We start from the raw sequence: 22,417 nt of genomic DNA, 5'->3' as shown, positions 1-22,417 counted from the left end.
AAACTAAGCCATTCCACCAATTTGAGTCTCCTTCGATGATGAGATTACTTGTTTGAGCACTGCCAGAATTGTAGCTTGTTGCGTGCTGGACATCTCGATATAGTGATTTCCTGTAGAATAGGAAAGGGCAAGGTAAATCATGTATTCTCAACAACTGTGGTAGTTTGCTCAAACGCATCTCCATGTGATTTCTTTTCACGTTCATCAGACAGGAACAGTTTTCCTCTCTCAAAGAAAAGAAGAACAGTCTTCGTACATCCCTCAAAGTATTGCTTTTCTCTTCCGAATTTGTCTAGTCATGTATGTAAGAATTTTCGACTCCCCTTTAGATCTTGTTCTTTAATGTATTAGACAATAGACTAAATTTAGCAAATATAGGATAACTAGAAACACCTAAGATTTATATTGATTTGACATAACTTTTGTCTATATTCAATTGTGATTTCTCCATCTCTGTAGAGAAATGACAGCTTCTTTGATTAATAATATAGCACACAGTACTTTTGCAAACCCTAGAACTAAACTCTCTTTCCTCTTGGTTGGCTCTATTTTTCTCTCTAGCTTTTCAGCCCTTGCTGCACTCTATTTATAAGTATAGGGTGCAGTTTACATGCCTATTTTCTGATTAGGTTTCCTATTCTATATTGGATAGGAAAGTACACTTTCTTTCCTATTCCAATTGTGTCTGTAGGATTCCTAATCTAATTGTACAAGAAAACTTAATTCTTTCCCAATCCTTTTAGGGCAAGAATCTGCGCACCTTTGCTTTTCTAATACAATCCTAAACAAAATAGAACACTAACGTTGACGAGGCAATTCCTAACAAGTATCTCATGAATTATTCTTCTCTATTTTTTTATGATGTTTCATGGTGAAGATGGTTCAAAGAAGAAAAAACAGAAGAAGAAAAACGATCCAAATGCACCGAAAAGAGCAATGTTTGGTTTCATGTTCTTCTCAAATATGGAGAGACATGTGGGTTTTTTAATTTCTATCTATTGGTTCTAACTTTTGGTTCAAGTTAGTATTGATGTTTCGAAGAAAATTATTGACCTAATTTGTGTTGACCGCAAAATGTAAAGAGAGAGAACCCTGGAATTGCGTTTACTGATGTGGGGAGAGTACTTGGAGAGAAGTGGAAAAAGATGTCTGGTATGTGTGATTCTACTAAATTACATCTTGTGTGCTTCCACAACATGACGAATTTCTGCGAATTATAACTTAATTAATGTCATGTTTTCCATTTTGCAGCGGAGGAAAAGGAGCCATATGAAGCAAAGGCTCGTCAAGATAAAAACGCTACAAGGATGAAATTACTGGCTACAAGAACCCCCAACCCATGAACAGATTCACAAGGAGTGTAGATTGGACGAATTTCTTGTTGAACCAGATGATGAATCTTCTTCATCTCCACCAATGATGAATTTCCTATTGAACCAGATGATCAATTCACAAGACTGCAAATTCATGCACACAAATAGACGCACACGTGTGAGAACCAAGAACAAACATAAGCAAAGGAGAATTTTCTGAGGTTATCTGCAATTGGAAATAAAGTTTTGACGTAGTTCACACTAGTCAAACTATTTTTTGCTAGTTACACTTTTAAGGAGAGCAAGGGGAGTTCTCATTACATAGGATGGAGAATCAATAGAATGGATCTCTTCCCCTTATTGTTGACTCGGAACGAATGCTTGCATGTGACATATTTTTTCTTTGTCAAAACATTCATGTGACATTGACACACCATATCTTGTAAATTGAAAATAAGTCATTACAATAGCAATGTGCATAAAATTCGGAAGATAACGGCTAAAATCCCTGGACAACAGAGATATGGAAAATCAAGGAAGATGGTACAAAATTTTGGTTTCATGTATCATTTGTAACATCTCTATCTAATAGAGATGTGGCCCACATGTGTTGGTGGGTCTTACCTTTATTAGAGAGATGGTACAAATAGATGGTAAATATGAATCCGGATCCTCTTTGTGAGGATCCCAGAGATCTGTGAATCATGTCCGTTCATCGTACATCATGCGGTCAGAAATCATTATAAATATTTTTATTTAAAATTAAACACAAATAGTACTCGATAAAAACTGACCCACGATATATGATGAATGGACACGATTTATGGATTCCCAAGATTCTCTCCAAAAGGATCCGGAGAGGATCCTGTTGGGGCAAAATATAGCATTACTCTTTTTTTGTACCTTTTTTTTTTCTGATGTGTTTGTCATGTAGGTTTTGCCATACTGTTTTGATTTTCTGAATTTTTATTTTTATTTTTGGAACAACTGATATTATCTACACTAAAGGGAAGGGGTGGGCTAAGCCTCATAATAGGCTAATAATAATGTAGTTCAAATTCACCTTTGACAAGAGTCGAACCTAATATCTCTTACTTACAAATGAAGAGGAATACCCGCTAGACCATAATATTAAGTGGCTGAGCTTTTTTTTTATTTTTGAATGTGAAGGAAACAAAGGGCAATATTTGTTGTAGGCATAATTTACTGAACAGTTATGGAGGCCATAGAGAGAGAGGGGTGCGGCACATAGAGAGAAGATAGAGATGTGTAATTGTGAGGTGTGTGTTATTCCACCCCATCATGCCTTTATTTATAGTAGTAGGGAAGGTTAATTCCTTACCCTTTTAGGATTACAACTCTAATAGGAATTTAACTACTAAAGGGAATATAAAAGATATCTCTAGATATGTTAGGATTTACAAAATCACATTCCTAATCTAATATGACTGCAACACTTCCCCTTGAGTGTGTCAATACTCAAACAAATGGTGCATCAGGTCTTCAGCGATGAAGTAGATTGGTTGATGAAGTCGTTGGCACAATGAGTGAATGCGAGTCTCAGATTAACGAAAGAATGCATAAAAAGGTAAAACTCACAAAACCTTGCTATGGTAAAATCCAAGGTGGGAGAAAACCCAAAGGCTAAAGAGAAAAGTGAGAAGTTGCATTAACTATACGTCTTCTTGACGCAAGTAGAAGAGCTCACAATGGTATGATCAGCCCAGGATGGGTGCCTCGTTAAAACCTAGTTAGGTAGCAAAAACACAGTGGGAAAAATGCTCCTAATCTTAGGAAAAAAAAGTACATTAAGATCACATGAGTATACTTCCGGATACTCCCCCTGAGTTTGACAGAATTTCCAAATGAGAACTACAAGCATTGCATATGATAGTTAGGCATACCAATTCTCCGGACAAGCTTTTGGAAGGTTAACTTTGGTAGTGATGTCGTGTAGAGGTCGGCAAGGTTGTCTGGGATCAGTTTGCATGACTTTAGTCTTTTGATGTTTTGTTGATGTAGATGTGGACACAATATGTATTGGTGTTGACTTTGTTGATGTATCATGGCTTGGTCGGGTTGATACATGCGACATCATCTTCATGGATCATCTTTGGGACTCAACGATGGATGAAAAACATAGCAAGTACTTCGAATATGCCCAACAAGAACTTCTAACCATGTCTCACTTGTGGCGTAGTGAAGTGACGCGAGTCTTGGAACGATTCGAAGATCAACTAAGGTCATATCATGGACCTCCAAGATATTGCAATATCCTTAACAGTAAAGACATAATCATTTGAGGATTTTTCCTTGTGCGGGTTTGATAAGTAACCAGCGTTAGCATAACAAACAAGGCAGGCATCATTCCAAGGATCAGGGGGTTGGATCTGCTCGAGATGCGTTGGGATTTGCCATCGTAGTACCTTAAGGGTATGTCTTTAATACCAATTCAGTGGTTGCGTGTAGGCGCAATGTTGCATCTTTGCCAACAGATCAGCAGTGAAGGAGATGTCATGTCTAATACAATGAGCTAAGTACAACGAAGCGCAAAGTTGAACTTAGATATGGAATTTCATATTCCATAACCTTTTCAAGGGTCTCATTTGCATATAACGTATGGACGATCACAGGTATACTTAAAGGTAACACCTTTAGGGCGTAGTTCGACTGCGAGACCAAATACCGTCAGAACAATGCTTGAACTTCAGGTTAAGGCATAAAAGAGTTTTCCTAAGATCCTTCATCTCAAATTCCATCTTTAGGTGCAATGCGGTTTTCTTAAGCTCTTCTGGAGTCTTAGTAAGATTCGTGTTAACAACATAAACTGTAACTCTAGCAATTCGGAATAAGACTTCATAGTTTAACACGCAAGGGTATAATTCATTCCTGACTGATCAAATAATCACTTAGACGGGTATACCACATCCGTCGGATTTATTCAATCTATAAGTGAACGCCTCAAAAGAGTTAAGAGGGTGTTCCATGATTTGGAACTTCTTTGAACCAGTCTATGTAATTTTTCAGGAACTTACATGTAAATCTCCATATCCATATCCTCATGGAGAAACACTAACCACATTTCATAATGCTGCAGTTAATCACATGACGTTTGAGAAAAACCTTGCGCCATAAGGCATGCATCATATCGCACTACTTCATTCATCTTAATACATTTCCTTTCCCACTTGTAACACAACAAGGTTACCTTGGGCAGTGTAGAAATGATAGGTCCAAACAGACTTTGGTAAGGAATTTGACCTGGATTGTAATTTCGATTGTCCAATCAGTTATATGTTGTCATTTAATCAACGGAACATAGTTCAATATCGTCGTTTTTCATTTATGTTGGTAGCTACCATATAAGTGAAAACATCATCGATGGTAATCTCATTTCAATTCAATTTTCTCATCCCAACTAGTATACTGGACCAAGAACTTCAAGTCTCGGGAGTAATTCGGATTAATCTCATGAGATGAAAATGATTTGAGATAGGATCAAGTATGGATTCATTGTTGTGTCGTGTCTTCCTTTTCTTGGGAAATGAATCATCCGAACCGAGTGATTTGCCATGTTACAGGCCAGGACAGATTGATTGGTTATCCGTCGATGTACCAGACCATCCAACAGAGGTGTCGAAACCTTCCAACAGGGGTGGCACACTCTCCAAGGATGTTGACTCGACGTCCATTAAATATGTCTATCCTTGCAGGCATGTTTGCGGCTAGTATATGATCTTGTCACTTCAGCTAGATTAGAGGAATGCGTTTAGAGCAACATTTTGAAAGCTAGAATTCATCGCACTTGCTTATCACATTTGTGTGGTATGGGGATCAAGATGAGACATAGGAGGCAATGTCCACGTAAATTCACGTCATTCTTATCTCCCCCTAACGGCGAAAAAACTGTCTCATTGAAGTGACAACCCTTAACTTTGCGATAAAGAGATCGCATGCAAGGGCTCTAAGAGAGCTAATGTGAAGGAGAATCATAATCAACAAAGATTCACATCCTTCATTGAGGACCCATGTTGGTACATTACGGTGGCACAACTTGGCACATGGAGTGCACACCCAAAATAAGTAAATACGAAATGTCAGGTTCGTATCTAGTAACCAACTGTAACGCCAAATAGGTTGGGTAGCAATGAGCCTCAAAGTGGACCAACATAACTATGTACAAGATTGCATAACCCTAGGCAGAAACTGAAAACTTGGTACGTTCAACAAAATCTGGGCGATCATTTAAATTGCGCTTTATGATCACTAGATGAGGCTATTTGGGCATGGGAATTCGATATTCAATTATAAACCCAAAATACATGCAATACTTTATCGAAATTCAAGTGTACTTTGAACGTCCTGCGTACCTCTATAAAAATTAGCACGCGATGGGATTTCAGAGATCGAAGAGGCGAGCTCAGAAATCGAAGAGGCCAACTCAAAAATCAAAGAGGCGCTAGCTTTCTCAAAAGCTGGGCTTGCTAAAAAACCACGGCCAATCTTCTTTTCCAGATTTGTCCGCACTTATCACATGCAACCTCTGCACTCGACGGGATTTCAGAGATCGAAGAGGCAAGCTCAGAAATCAGAGAGGCATCTGCTTTTCCAGACGTGTCAGCATCTGTCACATGCAGAGTCAGCTTTGCGGAAATCAAGGGCAGTTTGTCGAAGCGTCGATTCCAGATATCGGAGAAGCATCTGTTTTTCCAGACATGTCAGTGTCTGTCACATGCAGACTCAGCTTTGCGGAAATCACGGGCAGTTTGTCGAAGCACCGATTCCAGATATCGAAGAGGCACTTGGTTTTCCAGACGTGTCAGCATCTGTCACATGCAGAGTCAGCTTTGCGGAAATCACGGGCAGTTTGTCGAAGTGTCGATTCCAGATATCGGAAAAGCATCTGCTTTTCCAGACGTGTCAGCACCTATCACATGTAGACTCAGCCTTGCGGAAATTACGGGCAATCTGTCGAAGATCTCTTGTGAAGTAGAAAGCACGTGAAGTTCACTATTAAATCATCCAACGGTTGCTGACAAGAGTGAAAGAATAGTACCGGTTATTAATTCCTATAAATGGCACCCTTCACCCTCCATTTCAAGGCAGACATACATAACCCTTCTTCTTCTCCGAAAATGCCTTTCCAACAAATCCTCTCGAGTCACTCAGTGTTCCTTATTCCTTGGGGTACCTCTGCAAACAACTCATCCAAAACAAAAGTATTTCATATCATGAAGGTTGAAAGCAAGAGTGTCTCATATCATGCTTTCTCCCTATCCTTCTCCTTGTCGTTGTTTTGGGACAAGGAGAAAGAGAGCAATCTGCCAGCACTTGGTATCAATCTTCCGATCTGGAACCGACTGCCTGGAACCCCTTCCTGATTGCTTACCTAGCCTTGCTCTCGAGTACTCATCTTCATCATTTTATGCTTCCTCTTCGTCTACCACATCTGCCTGGGGAACAGATAAGGGAAGTGAAAATAATACCTCGAAGCATGTGGAGACAATTTGCCAATTCATCCTTAGCTAGGGACAAGGAGAAAGAAAGCAAGAGGTGGGCACTTGGAAAGATTGAAGAAAGAAACAGACCAACACCTCTACCTCGTGCCTGCCTGCCGTGCAAAAGAAACAAGCAGAGAAGAATTCCAAACCAGTTCGAGATCAAAGCTTTGGAAAATTAACAAGATCATTTATCTCCAAAACCAGATTTGCGTTCTTAAACTCTACTCTGTCTGTTTTTTTTTTTTTTTTTTTACTTTGCTATACTTGTCATGTTTATTCGTTGTTTGTTTATTTGCTTGTTTTTGTGTGAGTTTATGCTTGAAACATTGAGGACAATGTTTGATTTAAGTGTTGGGGGGGGGTAACCATTGTTTTGCATGAAATTTGTAGGAGTTTATCACCCATTACTTCTAGTGTTGTTCCTTGCTGTTTTAAGTATTTTAAAGCTGTTTTGGAGTGTTTCAGTGTGTTTTGACATGTTTTGCATGAAATTCGTAGGAGTTTATCACCCATTACTTCTAGTGTTGTTCCTTGCTGTTTTAAGTGCTTTTAAGCTGTTTTGGAGTGTTTCAGTGTGTTTTGACATAAAAATCCGAAAATCTCATAAAAATTTGAAAAATTGTTTTGAAAAACCCAAAAAGAGTTGTTTTTGTATGTTTATTTGTGTCTTAGGGTACCTTCCAACACATTGATGGGGATTTGGTTTTTAATTACATGACTGTTAAAGAGAGTTATAAACATGGATGAAAATTTAATTTACTCTTTGGTGTATGCTTGGTTGTGGTTATAATTTATGAATTCACATGCAATCATAAAGAAAGAAAAAAAATCAGTTTTTGTAACATGCTTGAAAGAAGGAACTCAAATGTACGCTACAACCTTGTGAGACTTGAGCCTAAATGTTTATTTGGAGAGTTATTAATCTGTGCAATTTTTTTTGTTTTCTAAAGTCGTTGCATGATCTCATTATTCTTTGCTTGGTTGCTACTTAGAAGGCGTTTCATCATTTAGTTCCAAATGCTAGAACTCGTGCCTATTTCATTCAAAGCATGTTATTGATTTGCATAACACATATTCAAGATAAAGTTGTTTAGTGAGCCAAGAGCCAAAAAGCCTATCCCGTTCATTATATGTTTAAGTTTAACCTCGTTGAGCCTTACAACCTATGTTCTTTGTTACCCACACTATCCTCACCTAGCCTAGATTAGGACCATCCATACCCTTGTTCTTGAAGCATAGTAAAGCATAATTTAGAAGGAATTCCTTTTGTTGAACTCTTGCAGAAAAACAAGTGTGGGGGAAGTGATTCTTGTGTGTGTGTGTGTGCCAAAGTCCTTCATAAGGCACAGGTAGAAAAGGAAAAGAAAAATAAAAATTCGTGGAAAATAGAATGAAAAGTTGTGAAAAGAGTTGAAAAATTTATGAGAAAGAGCTCTAAAGTGTTGTTTGTTGAAGAAAGGGTCCAAAGCATTGAATTCGACCCTAAGTGTTGCATGAATCTTCCCTTTGTGTTTAAAAGTTGATTTTTGCATTCTAAAGTAAATTCCAAGTGTCGATTCCATTACTTTGCTTGCTATCGCTTTAAGAACGTTTGTTATTCCTATCCTTTCTTTGTTAGCCATTACCCCCAAGCCTTGTCACAACCCTTGACTTCAATCTTGAGTGTTGTGTGTTTCAATTTGTGGAGTTTGAAATTGATATGAGCATATGGTGTCACCGGTTCTCGCATCTAAGTAGTAGCATTCCATTCATGAGATCATATATATACATGAATTAATAATTCCATAAACTGCTTCTTTGTTGAAAAACATATGTGAGTACTAGTTTCCATGTTTACATCAATCTTCTCACATATACCTAGTATAGGGAGTGTAGTCAGAAATTCTTGTGTGAAAATAAGAGTGTATCTAGTAAGGAATTGAGGAAATTCTCTAAGGCATGTTACTATATTCAAAATGCTGTTTTAATTGATTAAATATGAGCTAGTGAATGGTGACTATGATTAAGTATGCTCGAGGGTAAGGAATGCTTAAATCTATGTAAGTGGTGATCTTTGGCATGTCATGTTTCATTGAAAGTCCCTGACGCAAATGTTGGAAGGTTAGGTTGTGTTTTGTTTCTTTTGTTTCGTTTTGTTTCTTTTGTTTTGCTCGAGGACTAGCAAAAGCTAAGTGTGGGGGAATTTGATAGGAACATATTTATGTGACTTAGTTAGCTTGTTCTTGTGTATTTGTGTTGTTATTTCTTAGTTAATTATGTATGTTAAGCTATTTTCGTGTGTTTGTAGGTCATAATAACAAAGTTGGCAAGAAAGTGCATTTTGGAGCATTTTTGAGCATTTTTGAGCCAAGATTGGATAGTGCAAGCATGGAGACATGAGGATGGACGTTTTTGAAGATTTGAAGGCTAGAAATCAACATGTGTGTGTGCAAGTGTGTTGACCTACAACTCCAAACATCCATCCACTACACCCATTACATCCACTCATTACCAAACATCCACCCACTACACCCATTACATTCACTCATTACCAAACAATCATCCAAAGACACCACATCATCTACACAACTCTCCACCCTTCACCATAACTCACCTATATCCATCCACCACCACAAGGGACCATCCATTCACCACTCACACCTTGGTGCCGCATATTTGCAAGGAAGGAGGATTGCTTGGAGTTGTGCTAGTCATTCAATTTGGATTGCTGGAGCATTCTAGGTGTATTCTACTTTGGTTTTCAATGTTTAATTTCAATTGTTTCTATTTAATTGCAAGTATGAGGAACTAAACCTCTTTTGGCTAGAGGAGAATTTGAAACCATGAATATATTTGCAATATGAATTGATTTCTTCCAATTGTGATTTGATATGTTGTGATTGCAATTCAATTATCTATTTTATTCATAACGGATTTGTGTATGTTTATTAAGGATGCATACTTAGTCTTCATGCATGAATTTGATGCTAGGATATAAATAAGTTTCACCTAATCGTTACAAGTTTATATTCATGAGTAGTGAAGGTTGCTTGTCACAATCGCGTTAATTGAATTCTTGGCAAACGTATCATGCATTCATAGTTACAATTGCCTCGTCAACGCTTATGATTTTCATGGAACGTAATGATCTTTAATTGTATCTCTATTATGCATTCATATAGGGGACTTTTAGAGAATGATTTGGGTTGTCGCATGCATTCATCCAATTCAATGAGTAAAGGAAAATTTGAGGGTTAATTTGTGCATCACAGTTAATCTGGGGTGTTGAGCATCATAGTTTATTGAAAAGCAATTGGAGATTAATTTGTATGCAAGTGTGTCATGTGTGGAGAAAGACCTTCTAGCTAGCCCATCATCCTTCCAAACAACCAATTTCGTGCAAATCTGTTTAGTTCTAGTTTCTGTTTTGTTTTACTTTATTTTCGTCCAAAACTCAATCCCCCTTTACTTTAGTGTGTCTAATTAGTTAGAATCTGTTTTAGTTTGTGTTTTTAAGTGTTTTGAGTCTATAGAGTCTAGTTAAGTGTTTTTAAGTTTCTTTTTGTAAGTCAGTTTAGTTTAGATTAGCAATCCCTCCTAATCCCCGGTCCAGAATGATCCCTACTTATACATATACTACAATTGTCAAAAGAGGGTTTAATTTGAGTGTTTAACTTTCATTGCATCACGTAGGCTCTGGTAAATTCTTAGGCTTCATAATAAGCCAACGAGGCATTGAGGCTAATCCCGAGAAGATCAAAGCAATCCTCGACATAAAGGAACAGGTAACTTCAAAAGACATTTAGAGCCTTACTGGCAAGGTGGCAGCCTTAACTAGGTTCATCTCTAAGGCCACAGACAGATGTGCTCTTTTCTTCAAAGCATTTAAGGGGAAGTAAGAAGTACATTACATGGACTGATGAATGTACCGAGGCATTCAAGAACCTCAAGGACTACATGAGTAAAGCGTATCTGCTCTCCAAACCTGAGGTTGGTGACACTCTTATTATCTATCTATTGGTATCGGCTTTAGCAGTAAGTTCCATTCTTATTCGAAAGGATGGTAATGTCGAACGGCCTGTCTACTACGCTAGCAAGGCCTTACAAGATGCGGAGACACGATACTCCAACATTGAGAAATTGGCTCTAACATTGGTCATGTCTGCTAGAAAACTTCGCCCTTACTTCCAAGCACACTCCATCATCGTGGTTACCAATCATCCTCTTTGACACATACTCCAAGTCCTGACACTTCGGAGTGAATGATCAAATTGACGATAGCATTAGGTGAGTTTGACATCTCCTACCAACCAAAGCCAGCTGAGAAGGGCCAAGCAGTGGCAGACTTCATCGTCGACTTCACATATCCTTTTGACATTGTTTCTATGCCTAAAGAAGTGGTTTCATTACCCTCGGAAGCTCAGAAAATAGAACCAACAGCCCCAACATGGAGTCTATATGTTGATGACTCATCCAACCAGCAAGGTTGTGGAGCAGGGCTAGTCATTACGACCCCTGACAAATTGGCAATTGAGTATGCTCTTCATTTCAAATTCAAGGCATCGAATAATGAGGCCGAATATGAAGCCCTTCTAGCAGGCTTACGTTTGGCCAAACACCTTAAGGTTAAACGAATTGATATTTTCAGTGACTCCCAATTGCTGGTTAACCAGGTCACCAACAACTTTGACGCTAAGGATAGCTCCATGGCAGCATATCTGGCACAAACACAATTGTTGCTCAAGCACTTCCACTACCAGATCACCCAAATTCCTCGAGCGGAAAATAGTCATGCAGACGCTTTGGCTCACATCGCCTCAGCAATAGAAGACAAAATTGGGAGAAAAATTCAGGTCGAATTGTTGGCAGCACCAAGCACCCTGCAACTTACAATAGGGGGATAGTTGGATTACCCCGATTTATAAATTCCTTGCGCATGGTACCCTCCCAAACAATAAAGTCCAAGCTAAGCAGATTCGATACAAGGTTACCTGTTACTTTATCATTAATGACCAACTCTATAAATAGGGTTTTAACCTACCATACCTAAGATGTCTTACGCCTACGGAGGCGAAAATTGTCCTTCGGGAAATACATGAAGGAGTTTGCAAAGATCATGCTAGATCTCGATCCGTAGCACACAAGGCTTTTCGCTAAGGATATTACTGGCCAACACTCCACCAAGATGCCATCAAAATATCTCGCTCATGTGATAAGTGTCAACGCTACGCAACTATTCCTCACTCCCCTCCTGAGTCGCTCACTCCTATGATTAGCCCTTGGCCCTTCGCCCAATGGAGACTTGATTTAATTAGCCCAATGCCTGCAGGGAAGGGCATGGTCCGCTATGCAATTGTTATAGTTGACTACTTCACAAAGTGGGCCGAAGTAGAACCCTTGGCAACCATTACTGAGGCAAAAATAGAAGACTTCGTATGGAAGAACATCCTTTGCAGATGCAGCATTCCCAATGCGATAGTCACTGACAACGGGCGACAGTTCGACAACAATAAGTTTAGGATGTTCTGCTCTAAGTTCAACATCAACTTATGTTTCGCCTTCCCAGTTCATCCCCAGTCTAATGGACAAGTTAAAGCCATCAACAAAATAATTAAGCGCACTTTAAAAACCAGCTTGGAAGGCTAAAGGTTGTTGGACAAAATTCGTACCCCAAGTTCTTTAGTCATACCGCACTTCGTATCGGACTTCAACAGGAGAAACTCCATTCTCACTTGCTTTTGGTACAGAGGCAGTTGTCATAGTTGAGCTTGAGCAAGCAACGTTCCGAGTCCAGAACTACGTGCAAAGCGAAAATGACAAACAACTTACCCTCAACTTAGATCTAGTCGAGGAACACAGAAACCAGGCTTACTTGAGGAATGTCACCTACAAGCAGCGCATCTCCAACTACTATGACTCAAGGGTCAAACCTCATTTTTTCAAAGTGGGGGACTGGGTATTGAAGAAAATATTACACTGCGACAGAGTCTCGAGTGAAAGAACATGTAATCCAAACTGGGATGGACCGTTTAAAGTCGTTGGCATCAGTCGCCCTGGCTCCTACAAGCTTAGAAGCTCTGATGGCAAGACCCTTGGCCATCCATGGAATGCTGATCACTTGAAGTACTATTACAAGTAAACTCACATTGTACAAGTGTTAAGCTTTAGCCGTTCGATATCCTATGTAACGAAGACCATTTGGCATGAATTCAATAAAGAAGTGATTTAGACAACTCGATCCTAATCCTTTTACATTCCTAGCAATGAAACACTCGGGTTCAAAGCTTCAACAGGAATGCTTCCAACATGAAACAAAGTCTAAGTATATGTTAACAAGATTATATAAATAAACGAACAGCTTCACAGTATATTCGCTCAATCATACATTCCAACACATTCATACATAAGCCAACTATGCTTCGAAAGGGTTCAACATACTTTGTGTCATTTGACACTTGCTACAATGTGCCTTGGCACCTTGCCCTTATTCTCACCAACTAAGTGATGAAGGAACTTACCTTCGTACCACTAACCAGGTGATGAAATGTACAACCCATACTTTAATATTATTTGGCAACTTGCCGCTCTTATCACCAACTAGGTGAAGAAGGAACTAATCTTCGTGCCACCAACCAGGTGATGAAATGTTATGAAGGATCTCACCTTCATACCACCAACTAGGTGATGAAAGCAACTCACCATTCATTCTACCAACTAGAAGACGAGTGGTATAATTTGTACATGTGAACTCTTAGCATTCACAAATAATCAAAAACCCTCATGCTTTACAACTCAACTAGGGAAGCACTTATGCCTAACAAGAGTTATAGTTACCAACAAAGTCTTATTGCAAGCCAACAACAACTTCAGTGCATGGCATACGAAGATCAAGCTATTCAGCCCTCTTGCATCTGCTTCAGACATTTCTCCTCTGTAACGATGCAAACACTACAACTCGTAGAAAGCTTCACACACTCTTCATCAAGATTGTTCGAAGCAAATTCAATTTATATGGTTCATCCAAACCTTCGACTACTACAAGGTGTGGCTTGTATATGTTGTCTCTCCTACATTTTCAAATTTCCAGTTTTCCCAAAAAAAATCGGAAAAGGGAAATTGGGAAATTTAACAAAGCTTCATCAATGGAGGACAACTACAACTCTCAAAAGCTTCACACACTCTTGATCAAGACAGTGTGAAGCAAAACCAATTTATGGTGTCAATAAGAGCTTTATCAATGGAGGGCAACCACAATTCTCAAAAGCTTCGCACACTCTTGATCAAGACAGTGTGAAGCATAACCAATTTAAATCCGAAGGATCTTGGACCAACGTAAATCCGACCGTGAATCACACAAACGCACAAGAACACAAAGATGTATCGTGGTTCACCCTAATGTTTGGGCAACGTCCACACTGATGTTGATTCCATTTCACTGTATGAATGTCTGAATTACAATAGATCGGCAAGGGAGCTCTCTGTGGATGCAGCCCTTGCCATTTTGCTCTCTATTTGGCTAAAAGGGTATTGCCCTCTATTGTTGTGAGGGATGTGAGACTCTCTTGTTTTCTTTTTTTTTTTTTTTTTTTGGCGCTAGAATGAGGGTGAGGAGGATCCCTTTTATAGAGTAAGGGTTTCCTCCTCTTACATGGGTTATGGGCTCAGTAACGAGGCCCAAAGATGAGGCCCAATATATGGTACCAACAGGAGTCCCCCAAGTGTTCAGTCAAGAGAGTCTTTTGACTGGAGACTTCAAATCCAATCCATGTACGGGCCGAAGTTTTCATTCTTGATATGGTTCACCAAATCCTTCTATCTCAAAAGCTCCATATGCCAAGGAACTCATTGTCGCTGCTATGAACAATTGTGCTGGGTTAATTATTCCTTCAAGTTTCAGACGCCTTATTGAATATGGAAAATCATTTGTGGTTGAACAACAGTAGAAAAAGAATAAAAATAGTTATCCATTCCCTCTAAGAATTTTAGTTCATTTTCTTTTCAGAAATTAAAAATGTTTATTAAGGGGCTTGTCACTCTAAAACAACCACATCCAGTGAGCATCTAAACTCCATAGGTGGAATACTTAGCAAGTTTTTGAAAAAATTCCACAAAACTTATGTGACAGTTTGAGAATGGGAGACGACAAAAAGGACAATAATTGGAAAGTTCAAAGGTTTGATACAGTAATTGAAACATTAAAATAGAGGAAAGAGATCCTCTCTGGATCTCTTCCACCAAGGTCACCGGATCAAGTGATCCAGACCATTGAAATTTCATCCAACGGCCCACCTGTTTTAATCCCTTAAAAGCTATAATAATTTTTTGCCGTTGGATGAAATTTCAAAGATCCTGATAACTTGATCCGATGGTCTTGGTGGAAGAGATCCACAGATGATCTATTTCCTAAAATAGATGCGGCAACCTACTACAACTCATAATCTTCTGTTCACTCATAGATCATAGATTCATAATCCACATTTACACTCTACAGGTATATATGTTTTATTCTGGTGTTCGGCAACAATGATACGCATAACTTTTTGGTACGAATTTTATGCAAGAGATCTTTTGGTAATCACCTGCAACAGCATACAAACACCATCAAATTCCAAATAAGTACAAAATAACAAAGCTAAAACTTACTTGAACTACCCAACAATAAAATCATATGTGTTTGAACCATATTTGATCAATCCCGAAACTACTGAGCACTAGTCAACGTTATACCGTCAAGGACCCAGAAGAGATTCCTTCCAACCAGGAGGCCAATCACAGTGCGACACATGTCGACATCAAAAGCAATCACAGCGCGACACGTGTCAACATCAGAAGCCAATCACAACATGACACGTGTCAATGTCAAAACAAAGCTAGAAACTTTTCTATAAAAGGAGATCATTCTCCCACAATATTTCCAAATGTCATTTGTACTAAATCATTCACTAGTACTCACTAAAGGAGAGCTTGAACCTATGTACTTCACAATTAATGTGAACTCCTCTACTCCGTGGATGTAGCCAATCTAGGTGGACCATGTACATCTTGTGTTTGCTTTCCTATCTCTATCCATTTACATACTTATCCACACTAGTGACCGGAGCAATCTAGCAAAGGTCACAAACTTAACACTTTCTATTGTACCAAAGTCCTCACTGATTTTGTGCATCAACAATATGAAATATTGAAACTCTGGTATTTGGGTAGAACGAACCTAATGGATAAATACAATCACATAAACAGCACAAAACTCAGCAATATTCTAACCAAATATCCAACAATATAATCAAATAACGCAAATAGCTTAATCCCCAACTTTTGCTATGTAATATATTCTACATGAACCTATCCTTTGTTCCTTATTGAGATAACCCTGTCATCTAAAAAGTCACGTTCTTTATCGAAAGCTGCGCAAAGTAGTTGTGGATGCAAATTTCTTCCTCCTCGATCTTGGACGATTTTGCACCTACAAAACAATTAACACCTTAGGTTAAGGCCAAGAGCCTCACGCGCCCACGATGAATGGGGGGGGGGCTTTGGCCGAAGAACCTCCGATGCCAAAGTTAGAATTTAGAGAGAAAGAGTGTTTAGAGAATTTTGGGATTTTTGCCAAAAGTGTTGGAATTGATTTTTTAGTGAGAATAGGTGCCTATTTATAGAGTTAGGAGGTGGCTAGGGTTTTTAGGTTTAATTAGCCAATTTATTATGATTAATTGGCTAATTTAAACATAAAGGAATGTTTTGATGGTTATGGGTTTAATTGGCTAGCTAATTAGTGTAATTAAAAAGGGAAAATGGTGGAAAAGGTAGAGAATATGATAGGCTTTTTTTGGATGGGAATGGCCGGCCCTTGGTGTGATTTTGGGGTGATTTGGTGATGTAATTAGCCTTTAATATATTGATTATATTAATTGGTTGAGGATGTTATGGAATGTTTGAAATAAATGGCTAATTGAATAAGGAAAAAATGAGGTAAAAACATATATGAAATAGGTTTTGAATTGTTACCCATTTTGGGTACTTCTGACTTGGTTGATGGATGATTCTCCACTGCTCGCGTGTAGGAGACCCGGTATGCCTCGAGGGTATTTTTGTCCTTTTTGTCCAAAAAACCCACGTGTCGCCTTGTGAATATTTTTGGCTCCACAAATGCCCCCACACATGTTGGGCTGCTCGCAGAAAAGGGCGGCAGGTGTAGAGATTTTCTTGCTTTAGGAAACTTAGGACTGCTTCCTATTTTGATGTAGATTCTCTCTTTAATAGGAAATTAGATCCTTCTAGGAAAGGGAAATAAATTTCTCTCAAAGCCTATTTAAGTCCACCTTAAGTGGGTTATTAAATCAACTTTGGAGAGTGATTTATTCTACCCTACAAGAGAGAGATAGCTTAGAGGATATTTGTTCCCCCTCCTCTAGCAATCTTATACATCTTGCCCGTGCAAATGACCGTCTGTCGTTGCTTTCTTCGTCTTCCTCGTGCCGCACCAATGTAAGAAAAATTTAATTTTTCTTGCCTTATTCTTGGATAGTGCTATTGCGGGGTAGCCGTCGGGGTGGTGCGGCACGTCGGCTGGCAGGGGCCAGGAGCTGGCTCGGCATGAGCTGAGGAGATGTCGTGGCAGGGACCACTGCTTGGGCAGCTCGGCTTGGCTTGAGCCAAGGGTAGCTTGTGCAGCTGGGGTCGAGGATTGTGGTGCTAGGGCACAGTGTTAGGCGAGCCGCATGGCTCATGTCCTTTGGGCTCTTGGACCTGACTCGGGCCAGGCTGGTGATTGAGAGAAATAAGGAGATTGCGGGTCTCATGGGCTGCTGGAATGTTGGGCATGCAGGCCTTCTGCCTGCTGGAATGCTGGGTTGAGCTCCCTTGCTGAGTACCATGAATGTCGTTGGCTGCTTAGTCTTCTTTGCTGAAAGAAAGGTGGGCTGCTCCAGAAAGATGAGGTAAAGAGGATCAAGGCGGGTGCATTGGCTCGTCTGATCGCTGTCGTGGAGCTTACTATGAATGAAGATGGAAAGAAGAGATCTTCCCCGCCTGCTCATGAGATGCCTAGTTAAGAAAAAACTGAAGACTTCTTCTGCTGCTCATGAGGGTCCGCTTGCTACCGAGAGGTATGTGATTGACATGACTTCTTCTAATGGGAAGAAAAATAAGGCTGCTAGATCTGAGCATGTGGCGTCTTCCATGTTGTGAATGGCTAGTACAATTGTGGATATGATTGCTCAGCGTAAAGGTTTTATCATGCCCCCAGTGCCGAAGTCTGTACCAGGACGTTCTTTGGGAGCCAAGTCCGGTTCACCTTTGTAGAGACTTGCTATTATGAAGAGTGGTAAGGTGGACTCTGCTGCTAAAGTGGCGCCAAAGCCTGCTCCCTTTGCTGCTGAGATTGATTCGCCTCAGATTCAAGATCTTAAGCTTGCAATTTCTGAGCTTCGTTTCGCTGCTTATGCTAAGAAGGGAATGGATGAGCTGCAGCGCGTCTGTGTTAGTCTGCTTAAGAAGAATGAGCAGCTGAAGGGTAAGAATGATGGGCTTGAGGTTTTAAGACCTTTTCTATTTCTCCGAAAGACTTGCTTGCTTTTACTTTTAAGGCTTCCATTGGTGAAGTAGTTTGAGAAGTTAGTGCCCAGACTGGGGCAGCCGGGGGTGAAGCGCCGGATGATGCCGTTGCTAAGAGTGTTACGGCTGTTGAAGGTGTGGCGACCGAGTAGTCGTGGGATGTCCAAGCTGCTGTAGTGTAGTATTTTAGGTAGCCTTTAGGATTTTCTTTGTTTTTCCTTGTAGCTCTTGTTTTGCTTGAACTCCTTCGGCCTTTGCTAATTGTTTATAAACATGTTTTCCTTTGTTTTTCTTCATCTTCACTTCTTTTGTTCATGCCCTAACCTTTAGACTTGATAGACCAGTGGCAGGCATGCTACTTTTTTATAAGCAGACAAGCTCGCGTAGCCTATGCAGCTGTAGGTGTTGGTGTAGAACTTTGCAAAGTTGTTAGCCATAGGGTTGGCAGCCGGATGCCTTACTTACAGAAGAAGACAAGTCCGCGTAACCACTAGGCTGTTAACCTTGATTTTCTTCAATTCCGTAGGTTGCGTAGCAAGTATCACAACACTTTAGGACTTGGTGTAGGTTGTTCCGCGCTTGGCAGAGGTGAAGCTTATCGACTACGTAGCATGTCGGCAGTGGATAAAACTTCGTATATGCGCGCTAGCTTGTTTAACCTTTCACAAGAATGTGCGGTTGTATAAGTCTAGCGCGGTTTTACTGCTCGAATGGCAGGCCGTAGGCAGTCTTCCGGAATCCGTAGGCTACCTTAGTGCACTCGGTAGCAACTTTAGGATTCCAGGGCAGTCGTCCATCGGATGTACTGCGTAATGTGCCCTCTCCGTCTCTAGGGCCCGGTTCCCCATGGATTAGGCCAAGAGACCCAAAATCCTTCAGTTAGCTAAGCCTTGAAAAAGACCATTGCGGCTACTTCTAGGAATCCCGGCGCAAGCCATCGTGCATCTAGTTATACTAGGGCAGCCAGGCTCATCCACGTCTGGATATTCAGAGTGTAAAGTTTATCCTCCCGTCTTGGAGAGCTGACCCATATGGGTGTCAGGGAATTGGTTTACCCTCTCGCACTGGAGAGCAATTAGTTTACCCTCTCGCACTGGAGAGCATGGTTGGTCCCTCGGGGGGCGCAATTCCTGCGATGGGTCCCTAAGAAGGGCACAATATTCTTTTGAAGTGCTGGAGTGATCACTTGTTGTAAGCATGCAGCCGAGCCAAGTTGTGATTACTTCTGAATTCCTCATTGAAAAACGAGTGAAACGAACGAGAACTTAGCTGTAAGGTAGGAACTGCATAACAACTGGATAGTCCTCGACTTGTGAGGTGGTGCCCGTCGAGCTTCATAAGTCTTCGGGCTTTGATGTAGTCGGAGGTCACACATGGTACTTCTTCAGATTGTAGGCGCTCCACTACTTTTTGATCTTTTTATCGTTTCATGGTAGCGGGGGTATAATTACTCTTGCCGCCTATTCTGCTGAGCTTGTACAGACCTTCCTAGATGAGATCCATCTTTTTGGATGTTTCGGCTTGCCTATTGCCTTAAGGATATCTCGGCATGGACATATGCTGCTTGATGCCATATTTTTGGAAGAACTTCGCCAAATCTTTGCCCACGAATTGCAGGCCGTTGTTGGTGACGATGGATTAAGGGATGCCAAATCGGTACATGATGTTCCTCCATATGAAGCGCTATATGTCCGTCTGAATCGTGGTCGTCATGGGCTCTGCTTCCACCTATTTGGTGAAGTAGTCGGTTGCCACGAACCACGGCTGCTCGCTAGCCTTTGTAGTTGGATGCGTCGTTGACATGTGAATGCCAGAAATCTCCATTGAGGGAATATGTGCGGCTAAAGTGTGATCGACTGCCTTCGAGGCATCGTTGGGCCGAGTTGTTACGTTCGTCAGAAAACTTTGCATCTGCCAGGGTCTACGCCTTTATCGTCGTCGGTTTGGATTCGGCGGAATAGTGCGTCATGATGATGACTGCAGGTAACTGTAGAATACAGGTAGTTGGGCCCCCAGCTCTTCTCGCATGATGGTAGAGCTTATTGCTACTTTAGATACCGTCAAACATGCGAATAAGTCCTCCGCTGCTTCTAGGGAGGTGATGTCGGGTACTTCTTCAAGTCCTTGAATGTGCATTGGCGAGCCTCATCCCAAAGTGCATGCTTCTCTGCTAAAGCAAAAGAGTCTGCCAGAGTTAGATCTTCTTTCATGATCAATTTTTCGAATAGCGGGTGATCTGCTGGAAGTCCTTTTTGGAAGGCTGCTCTAGCTATCGAGTCGTTGCATCCAACTATTTTTGCCTTCTCTACTTTGAACCTCCTCACATAGTCGCGAAGCGACTCCTTTGGGTTCTTCTTGACGTCGAACAAATGGTCAGACTTCTTTTTGATCGAGCGATAGGATGAATATTCTTTGGTGAAAACCAAAGAAAGTTCGTAGAAATTCTAGATGGATTGTGGCGGCAGGGTGTAGAACCAATCTTGCGCCTCGTCTTGTAGAGTGGTGGCGAATATCTTGCACATGAGATCATCGTTGTTTCGATAAAGGATCATTGCACTTTGGTAACGTTTTAAGTGTCTCTCCGGGTCTTCATCCCCTTTGAAAGATGTGAAATGTGGCATGCTGAACTCGCGTGGAGGCTCTGCCTGCTCAATCTCCTCCGTGAAGGGTGACCTGCTTATGTTGGTTATGTTCCGTCGTAGTGCCTCGTCGGTGACCTCGTTGCGTTGGAAATCATGCAATCGCTTGGTCAAGAGTCTCTCTACTTCTTCCTGAATTTGCCTTTGTTGGGGTAGCGGAGCTCTCGGCTGCCCCCAGTCATGACTTACTGGTCTAGGCTGCTCTTCCATGTGTTTGATTCGTCTATGTCGCGGATGCAGTGCATGTGATGCGTTCCTAGTAGGCGAGCGAGTTCTTCGCATGCTGCTGGTTGAACTTGAGCTGGATTGAGTGACTGCTTCTCTCCGTCCGTCGTGCTGCCTACTCTGATGTAAGGTGGAGGACGCTCCTTGTGGGCTTAGTTGCGAATAGACACTTTGCCCGGAAGGTTGTTCATGTTGACTATCGGAGTATAACCCCAACCGTGAATGTATGCACCTCCGTAGGCCTAGTCGAGAGTGCATGCTCCTTCGCGCTCTAAGACGGGAATGTACACTGCCCAAACGTTCGACTCGTGGCTGCTTGCCGGGACGCTGCTGGAAATGTCCGTCTGCCCTTGTCCTACTTCGGGATACCTCGTCCGGGGCACGTTGGATCCCAATGTGTTGCAAAAGTTGATTCACCAAGGTTGTCTGTTGTGCAAGGGCGCTCGTAAACTCTATGACTTGTCGAGACAAGTGTTGTTCGCCATTTGGATTGGAAGAGCTTGGAAGGAATGCGCCTCCTTGGGCAGTGAAAGGGTGGTAGACTTCGGGCGCGAGATTTGAGTTGGGAAATGTCAAACCCGCGAAAAAATATGGTGAGAATGCCCCCGGTTCAATGGTAGGTCCGGATGGTTGAGATAGTCTTGGGCCGACTTGGGCTGCTTGGAAAGCCACTGTAGCAGGATAGGCAGTGAGAGTGGGCTGCTCGTCGAGAGCAGGCTGGGTCATGAAAGCAGACTGCTTGGCTGGAGCAGGCTGGGCCACGGGAATGGGCTGCTCGACGGAAGCAGGTTGGGTCATAGGAGTCGGCTGCTTGACGGAAGCAGGCTGGACCACGAAAGTGGGCTGCTCGTCGGGAGCAGGTTGGGTCACGAGAACAGGCTGCTTGGCAGGAGCAGGCTGGGCCACGGGAGTGGGCTGCTTGATGGAAACAGGCTGGACCACGGGAGTGGGCTGCTCGTCGGGAGCAGGTTGGGTCACGAGAGCAGGCTGGGCTGCGAGAGCAAGTTGCTTGGCGGGAGCAGGCTGGGCCACGGGATTGGGCTGCTCGACGGAAGCAGGCTGGACTACGAGAGTGAGCTGCTCGTCGGGAGCAGGCTGGACCACGGGAGTGGGCTGCTCGTCGGGAGCAGGCTGGGTCACGAGAGCAGGCTGGGCCACGGGAGTGGGCTGCTCAACGAAAGCAGGCTGCTCAATGCGCGGTGCATGT

At 41.6% G+C, this 22,417-nt stretch overlaps 2 protein-coding genes across 3 annotated transcripts in view; both read left to right on the top strand.

The window, feature by feature from the left end:
* The window catches only part of LOC126610219 (uncharacterized), a 61,923-nt gene extending 60,448 nt beyond the window's left edge, over positions 1–1,475 (top strand). Inside the window, exon 5 of one of the 2 annotated variants that reach the window (XM_050278217.1) lies at positions 1,252–1,475. In XM_050278217.1, coding sequence (XP_050134174.1) covers positions 1,252–1,343 — 92 coding nt within the window. In that variant the 3' untranslated portion in view covers positions 1,344–1,475. The remainder of the gene's footprint in view (positions 1–1,251) is intronic. The other variant, XM_050278218.1, reaches the window with a different exon arrangement.
* Positions 1–22,417, top strand: part of LOC126610217 (probable disease resistance protein At5g63020) — a 69,652-nt gene that overhangs the window by 26,636 nt on the left and 20,599 nt on the right. The window lies entirely within an intron of this gene.

The sequence above is a fragment of the Malus sylvestris genome, chromosome 17 (genome assembly GCF_916048215.2).
Source record: "Malus sylvestris chromosome 17, drMalSylv7.2, whole genome shotgun sequence".
Classification (NCBI taxonomy): domain Eukaryota; kingdom Viridiplantae; phylum Streptophyta; class Magnoliopsida; order Rosales; family Rosaceae; genus Malus; species Malus sylvestris.
The sequence above is the reverse complement of the archived record's forward strand: the minus strand, read 5'-3'. Positions and strand labels throughout refer to the sequence as shown.